This window comes from Pithys albifrons, chromosome 18, assembly GCF_047495875.1.
Source record: "Pithys albifrons albifrons isolate INPA30051 chromosome 18, PitAlb_v1, whole genome shotgun sequence".
Lineage (NCBI taxonomy): Eukaryota > Metazoa > Chordata > Aves > Passeriformes > Thamnophilidae > Pithys > Pithys albifrons.
The window spans coordinates 2,648,845-2,659,431 of NC_092475.1; the positions used below are offsets into that span (position 1 = coordinate 2,648,845).

At 46.9% G+C, this 10,587-nt stretch overlaps 1 protein-coding gene across 3 annotated transcripts; it reads left to right on the forward strand.

Annotated features, from left to right (window-relative positions):
• The first annotated feature begins 3,169 nt into the window (after positions 1-3,169).
• LOC139680325 (uncharacterized) lies at positions 3,170-10,048 on the forward strand. 3 transcript variants are annotated; one of them, XM_071572848.1, is made up of 8 exons: positions 3,170-3,282; positions 3,367-3,547; positions 5,401-5,588; positions 5,684-5,743; positions 5,937-6,266; positions 6,972-7,047; positions 7,510-7,596; positions 8,354-10,048. In XM_071572848.1, the coding sequence occupies exons 3-8, from the start codon at positions 5,414-5,416 to the stop codon at positions 8,799-8,801; spliced, it is 1,176 nt and encodes a 391-aa protein (XP_071428949.1). In that variant the 5' UTR covers positions 3,170-3,282; positions 3,367-3,547; positions 5,401-5,413; the 3' UTR covers positions 8,802-10,048. The 3 variants fall into 3 exon arrangements, with proteins under 3 accessions (XP_071428949.1, XP_071428947.1, XP_071428948.1); XM_071572846.1 differs by lacking the exons at positions 3,170-3,282; positions 3,367-3,547 and having other exon boundaries at positions 4,692-5,588; XM_071572847.1 differs by lacking the exons at positions 3,170-3,282; positions 3,367-3,547 and having other exon boundaries at positions 4,692-5,588; positions 5,940-6,266.
• The last annotated feature ends 539 nt before the right edge of the window (positions 10,049-10,587 follow it).

The following is a 10,587-nucleotide window of genomic DNA, read 5'->3' on the forward strand; positions in this document are numbered from 1 at the left end:
TTCACTGCAAATGCAAAATGCCACCGGGTGGTCACTCCTGGGTACAGACAGTGCCTTACGCTTCAGGTTTGTCAGCACTGACTGCAAACCCATCATCCAGATCCATCCTAATGACTCCATCAGCCATCCCAGAAGGACTGGTGACCCGGGGCAGCAAGCACTAAGTGCCTGGATCTCTCTGCCCACCCTGTGCCCTGGCAATGCTGATCCCTCCCAGCGATGCCCAGCCCCTTCTCCCTGCGGTGTGGGAGGGATGCAGAGCTGGTCTCAAGTCTGGTCCCACTGAACCACAGTGCTTGAGGGTTCCCATGTCATTTCATTATGTTGATGAAAATTAATGAGGCATGTGCCTCTTGTCTCTCAATTATTGAACTGTGGCTGTGTTCTGAAATGGTGAAGTGCATAAGAAGGATGTTCATGCTGGAGAGAGTCCAGAGGAGGCCATGAAGATGCTCCGAGGGCTGGAGCACCTCTGCTATGGAGACAGGCTGGGAGAGCTGGGGTAGTTCAGCCTGGAGAAGAGAAGAATCTGGAGAGACCTCCAAGCCCCTTTCAGTACTTAAAGGGGCTCCAAGAGAGCTAGAGAGGAACTTGTGGCAAGGACATGGAATGACAGGACAAGGGGGAAATGGCTTCAATCTGACAGATATTGGGTATTGGGAAGAAATTCTTCCCTGTGAGGGTGGGCAGGCCCTGGCACAGGTTGCCCAGGGAAGCTGTGGCTGCCCTATCTCTGGAAATGTTTAAGGTGAGGTTGGACAGGTCTTGGAGCAACCTGGGATAGTGGAAGGTGTCCCTGTCCATGGCAGGGGGTGGAATGAGGTGGTCTTTAAGATCCTTTACAAGACAAACCATTCTAGGATTCTCTGGGCTGCTGAACCCAGAAAAAGGAAGAGCATCACTGCAGTGGTTAAATGAAAAGGAGACTAAAACCCCCTGTGTTTGCTAGTGAACCCCTTTAAACATCAATTAAGATTGTTCTGATAACAACTGGGCAGCACTCAAACAGATGCTGCACGAGGTTCATCTACGGAACCTCTAGTTAAGATCACAAAGGAACTACTGATAGTCATTAGTCATGGCTGAAACCTAAATCTTGGCAAGTGCAGCTTGGAGGGTGACCTGTGCTGGCACTGGGGGCACAGTGTGGGACTTGTTCTCAAAGATTCAGGAAATACAGAGGAGAGGTTCCTGAAAACTCTAACTCTGCATACAGCTGGAACTGAGGCATCTGGCCAGGGATTTCATATTCACTACTGGGAGGGAAATCTAATCAGGACTTGCTAATTTTCATGAAGTCAAACACCTGGGATTCACTTCAGACTCAAATTTTCTTGGAATAATTCAACACAAACACTGTATATTTATACACGGGCACTTGAATTTTCTGTTGTTTGATGAGACTACAATTTGTCTTCCTCTTGTGGTTCCTGCAATCCTTCCTCTCCTGTGGTTTGCAGTTGAATTACCCACCTCTACCCCAGGAACATTCATCTCTTATGCTTTGGATATTGTTGGTTCTTCAAAGAAAAGCAAACAATGCTTGTTTAAGCCAGCTCACTTCTCAAGCAGATTTTATTTGAACAAGGTCCTACATCAATCCAGAATCCAATCTCATCTCCATTGTTGTTGATCTCTATTATTTTTCCCCTTGTCATTGCTTTTGCATTTCTTCTTCCTATGCAGTTTTCATTCTTCAACATCATTCAAAATTGCATAGAAGTCACATGCTTCTGCTTTTATATTCATATCTGCTGTGTTACCTGATCTCAGCTGATTTTCTGTTTAACAGCCATTTTTACCTGGGTTGGGAGGTGTATTTTTAAGCTGTAATGCTGCAAATCAGAAATACAGACATTTTCTTACCCCATGAAGCTGATCAAGGTCCTTTTCTAATATGGCACTGAAGATCTGAATTCTCCTTTTCTTCCAGCATCTTCCAGAGCTGTTTTTGGCTGAGGTAAAGCAGGCAGTGCTGTTTGGATTCACTCCCAAGCTGTATTTCCATCTCATTCAGTGGCTGGGGTAGGATGTCTAGTTGGGCAGGCGGCTCATGCAGACAGGTCTGGAGATGGCCCCAACCTGCTGCTCCTTCACCTGCTGGTGTCCAGCCCAGGACAAGGCAGGCTGGGTGCCATATGGGACCTTTGCCATGCCCAGTGACACTCCAGGCTGTGGTGATGGAAAGGCCAAGTACTGAAGCAGTGCCATTTTGGAGAGAAACACAGAGGGAAAGCAGAACAGTGCATGGCCATTTTGATGCCTGTGCTGGTGTGAACCCACTGCTGGTGCCAGTGCCAGCTGGGACACTGAGTCAAGGAGCTCTGCACAGATCCACAGCATCACTTAGCTTGGAAAAGCACTGTTAGATCACTGAGCCCAGTTGCTCCCCCAGCACTGCCAAAGCCACCACTAAACCATGTTCCCAAGTGCCACATCTACAAGTCTTTTAAACCTCTCCAGGGCTGGTGACTCCACCACTGCCCTGGGTACCCTGTGCCAGGGATGAACAACCTTTTTGATGAAGAAATTTTCCTCATATCTAATATAAGTCTCCCCTGGTATGACATCAGGCCATTTTCTCTTGTCCTGTTGCTCGTTACCTGGGAGAAGAGACTGCACACACACATGCAGGGGCAGATGGCACATGGCATGGGAAGCCCCTTTGATTCCTGGTGCAGAAACCCATGTGGATGGTCCTTTTTGTTACATTGCAGGCAGAAAGTGCAGCAGCTGAGATATATCTTAACCAGAGAGAGATCTGAAGGTGGGGGGAAAAGATGCTTTGAAAGGCAGTAAAACTTGCTGGCTTCCCTCTGAGAGCAAGTCCAGTTTCTTTCTTTTCTTTTTTTTCTTTCAGTGCTGTGTTATTCCTCCATGGACAGGAGGCTCCAGGCATTTCAATTCTCTTCTTCAAGTCCTTATTTCAAAAAGGGCCCCAAAATGTGTTCTCTTCTAAGAGGCAGTAAACAGCAAGTGCACAATGCAGCTTCCCTAAGCCTCTCTTCTCCTGTCTCAGGGAGAAAGGAATTCACCAAGCCCTAGAGCCTGACTCACTCGCTGTGTGAGCATGAATTAACCAGGAATGTTCGAGAATTATTCCTGAATAATTCATGAACCTGAATTAATCATGCATTTTCATGAATTATTCATGAATAACTCATGGAAATGCAAGGTTTATTCATGCTCCAAAAAACCCAAGGCTTTTTCTCTTCTCTTCTCTTCTGCTCTCTCTCCCTATAAGAAACAGACTTAAAACAAGCTAAGGAAAAAATAATACATGTATGTGGAAAAATAACAGGAATAATAATGCTGGAACAAAACAACCAGGAAAAAAGCAAGCAAAGGCTCTCTTCTTCTTTGCAGTGGGGACAGCAGGTGGGAGCTTTCCAAGCCAAACAAAGGAGACCTGACAAGGAACTCTGCTGAAGGGACAAGCCCAAGGCAAAGAAGTGTCCGATCACCTCCTCTCCTGGAGCAGGCAGCTGAGACCTGGAGGGACAGGAGACATCTTGCAAGACTCAACACCTGGAGCAGTGCTGACCAGGCAAGAGCAGCTCTGTTGCTATCAGGATTTTGATATCTCTCTTTCCTTCATTCTCTGTTTGTGTGTTTGTGTTGTTTTGTTGCATTCATTAGGGTAAATGAACAACTAGTTAGTGGGGAAGGAGGGAGCAGCAGCAGCTATGAAGATCAGTGTGTTTTCTTTAAATGTTAAAGCAAAACCCCTCTAGAGAGCTTTTTGGACTGGGCTTTTTGCTGTTTGGAATGTGGAGCAGTGTTTCTGGAAGGGAGAGGGCTGAGTTAGGCATTTATCCCAGTTTCTGGACTGTAGCCTTCCCTGTGTTCTTGTCTTGTCTTTTCTCTCTGTGCTTGGGGGGGTTGGCAGTTGCTTATCCCAAACCAAGACAGTTCTGGAGAGGGCTGGGGTCAGGCTCCTGCTGCAGGGAAGGGTTATGGGGACACAGTTACCACCCAGATAATTTGTATGTGGTTCCTCATGAAAAAAATTAATGTTAGAGTGTGTCTCAGCCAGAAGAGGGTTGGAGAGAACCAGGTGTGAGACTGTGCCTGCAGGGCAGGCTGGCAGCTTTAGGGAGAGCTACAATTCCTGCAAGGAGGTTTCCCGTAGCTGATGATGGTGGATGGGGGGAAGGAGAAAGTTCTCCAGGGTGAACTTGAACCTTCCAAGTGAGATGAATCACATTCAGACTCGACTTTAATGTGGGTGTGGAGGCAGAACAAGGAATGGCAATAAATTGGGTCCTAGCTGACCTTCCTGCCAGCTTGTCCCTGCTCCACCTCTCATCTCCTTGTCCCAACTCCCTCCCATCAGCTTTGGACACTGTGGGCCATTCTCCACAAGGAACCCAGCACATGGGCTCAGCCCCTGTCCCCAGAACTCTCTGCCAAACCCTGCTGCTGATCAGAGCAGGCAGGACTGGGGTGATGCTCTGCCAGGGCCCTTAGGAGCTCTGGCAGGTGCTCTCTTCTTGATTTTGTCCCCATCCATGATATGTTGCTTGAAAGCTGGAAAGAAACCCCTCCTGAGCTCAGCAGCCTTTGGCTTCTCAGCTGCTCCTCTGTCTCAGGAGGTTTTGGAAGTCACCACCAGCTTGGCTGTTGTTTGATTGCTGAGCAATCTGTTTTCTCCAGTGATTTAAGTCTGTGGCTTCAAGGGGAGAAAGAGCACTTTAGTGGGCAGAGCAGTGGGCCAGGACCCAGGTCCAGCTCCTCACAGCTTTGCTACTTGTCTGCCTCAGATGTATCTGTCACTGGTCCGTGCCTCAGTTTCCCCATGTGTGAAATGAAGAGAATTTGCTTCTCTCCTTATCAAACCACTTTGATGTTTACTGAGGGAAATAACTGCACTGGCAAAGGAATGATCATTTCCTGGAGTACCCCTGGGTCTTTTTGAGTCTCTTCTCTGTATTGCCTTGATATCATATAGATACAGCTCTGCACTGTAGCAAGTTGCTGATATCTGAGCTGTGATGGTTCACATGGGCTGAGGAACCAGCCTGGGTCTGTCTGCTCAGTGGCTTATCCAGCGTCTGCTGAAGGTGTCCTGCATGAGAGCTGGGCTGGGCTGATCCCAGGTGAGATATGTCATAGCTGTCCTGCAGTTCCACGTCAAATTAGACTTGGATGCACTGAAAGCACATGGGACTGTGCTCAGTCAGAGCCAGGACAGTCTCCCAGTGAAGGGGTTTAGGATGAGGCAAGCACAGAAGGGCAGGAATGGGAAAGGAGAAATAACTGGTAGGGAAGATGCAGGGAGAAGTATTTTCTATCTGCAGGCTGTTGTGCCCCAGGTAGAGCATTGTTTGCAAGCACTCCCAACCATGGCAGAGCCTGAAGCTGTGCCATGACGCTCCCTTCCTGCTGCCCCTGCTCCAGGTGGGCAGCCCTGATGTCAGCCAAGCTCTATGTCCTCATCAGCTGGCCCGATGGCAGCCGGGTGATCAGCATCGAGAACATCAAGGAGCCCCGCAAGCCCTTCCACCTCTACACGGTGGGGGAGCAGGTGCTGGCCCGCTGCCCCGGCTTCAGTGGGCTCTACTGGGGCATGCTGGAAGGAATAAGTGGTGAGTGACACCCCTCTGTCCTGGGCTTTGGAATTTGGGGCTGCTTGGGGGCAAACTGTCAAGAAGGAGTGCTGGAAAATCTTCTCTTCCTACAGAGCATAAAGATATTTTAGAGAAGAAACTGCTGGAAGATAGACAGCTCCTGGAGAAGTTAAGTGAGTAAGGCCTTTTGAAGATTACACCCTTCTATTTCCATGGGGTTTTTGGGGTGGGAGGATGCAGAGCACATTGTACTCCCATCATAAATTTCACATCACTACAATCAAGGTAAAAAGCTCTGACTGGGATGTGGGAGATAAACAATACTGATGTCCTGTTGCACATCTTGAGTATCTGCCTTCCTTTCAGAAGCAGAACAAACTGTCCCCAGCATGATGCCATCCCCACCAAAAAAATCCAGGAAAACCTTCCCAAAATGGATCCCGGGGAATGCCTCCAGGAAATACCACAGTGACAGATTCTACTCTGCAAAGGCCAGCCTGCCCCATGATGCTGGCAGCTCCTCCGTTGTCAAGGAGAGACGTGTCCTGGGCAATGCAGCAGGAAGCCCCTGCCCACTGGCAGGTCCTCCCCACCCAGCCAGCGCCTTCACACCTCCATCCACCTTCATCACCATGGCCATGCCAGGGCCGGGGACTTCCCAGGGTGAAGAGGACAGGGCTGGTCTGGCTACCAGAGGTAACCTTGGATTGTAGTTCTCCTGCCTGGTTCTGAGCAGCAGGGTGGGATGGGGACATGTAGAACAGCCAGGAGACCTCTGCTTTGCTCCAGCCTGTGTGTGCTTTCTCTCAGGGCTACAAAGGTCAGGGATGAAATTTTGTGCTCCTTTCCACCTGGGAGATCTCCTCCAGGAAGGCTGTCTAAAGGGATCTGCCTCTGTGATGGTGGATGGTATCTGCTTTAGCAGCCCTCAGCTCTGTCTCCTGGGATAGCGGTTCTTTCCTCACAAGCCAAAAGGCAATGTAGCCTGCCTGCATAACTGTGAAATACCCCAAATCCTTGTGCTTAATTAGTCAAACCATCTCATAATTGTCTACTTCCCTGCCTTTCTACTCACTACTACACACATTAAATAAAAATATGTTCACTTACTGTTTACCTGCTGACTAACAGCAGTGTCCAGAGACACATTGCCTCTGTTTGCCTTGCCCAGGACTTCTTTTATGATGAAAATAGGAGAAGTCCTTGAGATGCCACCTTTTTCTAATAAGAAAATCCCTATTGATCAATCCTGGAAAGCATGTCTGGATCACTCTGTGCAGAGGGAAGAACATGTTGCCTTGCAATCTAGTAGGAGTGCTTAGATACTCTGTTCTGGAGACAGAGGGATTCAGGACCTTTTCAACAGCTGACTCATCAGCTTGTCTCCCATCCCTGCTGCAGATTATGTTGCCTTGCCAATGAAAAGGAAGTCAGATGGCATCTTGTCCCAGTGCCAGCAACACATCTGTCTGAGCAGGTAACACTTGGAAGTGCAGTGAGGACCCTGATGTTTCAAGCCATAGATACTGATCTCATAGCGCAGGGTCTGTCCACTCTGCTTCCATTCCCTGGTGGTGCTCGCCTTGAGTAGATGTTAATGGAGACTTAAACCCAAAGCACAAAGATAACAGGAGTTTGTGTGGGTAAATACAGCAGAGCAACTGAGTCTGTGTTTTGGAGTCCTGATTCCTTGGGTGGTCAGTGGGAGGTCCCCCATCTTTATGTGCCAGGGTGGGGTAAGAGGGATGCACAAGAGGTTGTCTCCAGGAAAAAATTGTGATATTCCCTCTCAGTCCATTTTATTCTTGCTGCAAATGAAAACAGAATTGACTTTGCTCTGAATTACAGCCTTTGAATTACAGTTAATTCTCATCAGGAATGAATACGAGCATGAAGCTGTTTGTGGCAGTGCTGTCTAACATCTGCTTGTTTCTTCCAGCCATGAAGAGCAAAAGATCGACACTTTGCAAGAGATGGATGACTTCGAGAGGGTTCAAAAAACTTTTGGTCCTGGTGAGATGGAAAGGTAATTAGCAAAAGAAGACACTTGTTCTTGACTGTGTTTTCCTCCTCACCACGAGGGTGAGCAGTGATATCACAGCTGGGTGACAAAGTGGTGCAATTTTAGAACCAAAAGTCACTGAATCTCTTTATAATCAGAGCCAGGTGTTTCTGATTGTAGGGCTTGAAGTTAGAGATGCAAGAAGACTAGAACAGTGCAGAAACCACAAAGCTCTTGCCTGAAACAAACAAAACAACACCTGTCATATTCGAATGTGGTTGTGTGCTCCTTGTATTATCTTTCATTACTTTGATGACAAATATCCAGTGATAAAGTGGCACTGGGGGACAGCATTTTTGCAAAGAAATGGGTGCCAAAAAGAGTCATGTTGTAGATCTTGCATTGTCATTTCCCATGTCTGTTTTTTAATACCACAAATATGTGCCTCCTGAGACTTGCAGGACAGGGCTTATATATTTCCTTACATCTGAGAAGAAAATTGAGCATCAAAATCTCCACGTATGCATGACAAGGGGGAGCTCAGTGTTACTGGACAGTTCTGAGCTACTGAAAAGTCCAGACCATGTCATTCTTTTCTCCTGTCTTACTCCTCACCCAGGCATAGCTGGATGGGCTGTTACTCTGTCAGAGAAGTTGTCCTGGCCCTTCTTGTAGGAGGTGTGTAATCACTGTTTGGATGGAGGTGCTACATCCCTTGGCAATATCCACAGTGAGGTCATGGTGTCTTCTTGCCTTTACACACACAAGTTTAATTTTTCAGGGTGGAGAAGATAGAGCAGCTGGAGAGGATGGTGTTGGACCTCCAACAGGATGTCCTCTCTCTGAGGAAGAAGGTGCAGAGGCTGGAATCTCTGTCCTTCCAGGAGGAGCCCCACCGGCAGCCGTGCGAGGTGGTGGAGCTCTTCAATGGCTACACCAAGGAACAGCTCAAAGAAACCATCAGGTTTGATCAGAAAATCAGCACAGCCTGCAAGACACTGCTCTACAAGCTCTTCACCTCTGACTACATCCAGAGCCACTCCATCACGGGGCGGAGAGGCAACACCTTCCGAGAGGCGAAGCCCATGATGGATGAACGCTGCATCAAAATCATCAGGGTGCTGTTGAAGCAGAAGTTTGGAGATCACCTCAGCGACACCGTGATCACGGAGAAGATACAAAACGTGCAGAAAGCCCTGAGGCAGAAGTTTAAGGCAGAATGTCTCTGAGACATGGGGGACTTGGTGTCTCCTCCTGCCATTCTCATCTGTGTGCCTGAGCAGCCCTCCCTGGAAAAGATGAGTCCAATCTGCTGCTGTTCAGCTGATTTCCCCCAAGGAGACAATCCAAGCGAACCATACACTCAACACAGCTCAAACCTTTCACCACCAAACCTCTGCCCACATTAATTGAGCAGCAATTTTGCCCCACTTGGGTGGGTTTTTGCACATCTGCTAGCCCTCCACAGGTTCCTTCCCATCCAGTCTGTGTGTGAAGCTTGCTGTGGGTGCATGGAATCATCTGTATGACCTTTTGAGGATATGCTCAAAAGCTGAGAGCTCCCATTGTGTCCAAGTATGGGTCAGTAAGTCAGCTCTGCTTCACCTTGCAGTGGTTGGGGAGAAATGTTGGCTCTGGGATAGGGAGCCCAGCTGTGGATGGACTGTGTGTCACCCAACACAGCTTCTCTCTTTATGCCTCTGGTGGCCTCTTTCTGCTCGTGGGACAATATTTTCTCTCTGTGCCCCCAGTGAACGTGTTTTACAATTTCCTGAAGTAACAGAAAAGCAGACTCATAAACAGCACCATAACACACTCAGAGAAAGATCATTTCACTGTTTTTCCTCTATTTTAATGTAGCCATGTGGAAGAATTGTCTCCATTACCAAAAACCTGCTGAACAAGAGAAGTGGCCACCCATGGAAGTGACTTTACATTAATTCTCCTTTGAAGAGCAGATTATTTCCATGGAGAAACCCTGTACGTTTTTATGACACAAGAGTGAGGGTGAAGGACTAAATATGGCCCATTGTAGTTACATCTTTACTTTGAAGATCAGACATGTTATGGATACAGTCACTATAATTTAAATACAGTATTTCTATGCTAGTTAAGAAATGCCAAGTACAACCAGTTTGCTGAGAGATTCTAGAGAGAGGCTAAAAAGACACATCTTTTCCTAAATAGTTCCAAGCTGGAGTTTGGGTGGCTTAAAATTGTTTTTAACATTAAAAGAATAAAATGCTGACTCCAGTCCACTTAACAGAAGTGTTGTAAAATACCAAACACTTTCTTTTACAAAGGCTTCTTGAACAAGTAATTGGTTTTCTAAGCTTAATTTTTAAATTATTCAGGGAAAGAAATGTCAGTGGTTTTGCATTAGTCAAAACATTCGGTTTAATTTATATATTTTGTTGTGTTTTCAAGTAATTAATTTCTTCACAGTTACATGAGAAATAATAATGTAAAATAAATGTCTTGGAAAAACAAGGAGCTGTTTTGAAAGGGGAAAAAAGGTGTTATTTTCAGAATATTCATCCCCCTTATGCCTTTTTTTTAGTTGAAAAACACAATCATTAGAGAGGGACTAATGCTATGAAGCATTTTGATTTTGGAGGGGGATGTGCTTGCCACTGTTTCTGACACTGTTTTCATCAGATGTCTCTGACAGTCTTGCTAAATTGATGTAGGTAATAACTACAGATATTCCTTCTGGTTTCCCCATGCAAATGCTTTTTCTAACTCTCTGTTATGCAAACATGCTGGTCATGATGTCTCCTTTGTATGGCCATTGACTGGAGCAGCAGCTGGAGCAGGTCTGTTGTGATCACTCAGAGTGCAGCCAGTCCTCCCAAAGACACTCAAACGGAATAGAACTGCCTCCAAACCTCCTCAGTGCAGAAACACACCTCAAAATACAATAGCCTTGCCAGAAGCTTGTTACCTTCCCACTGCAAGGAAGACCTTAGGTTGGTATCACTGCCCAGGGAACCGCAGGTGATATTTCTAATGTTG

Bases quoted from the DNA above. Each gene is read 5' to 3' on its own strand.
- LOC139680325 (XM_071572846.1), top strand. From the start codon at position 5,369: ATGACGCTCCCTTCCTGCTGCCCCTGCTCCAGGTGGGCAGCCCTGATG. The intron at 6,267-6,971 runs GTAACCTTGGAT...TCCCTGCTGCAG, and splicing joins GGCTGGTCTGGCTACCAGAG to ATTATGTTGCCTTGCCAATG. The intron at 7,597-8,353 runs GTAATTAGCAAA...TTAATTTTTCAG, and splicing joins GGTCCTGGTGAGATGGAAAG to GGTGGAGAAGATAGAGCAGC.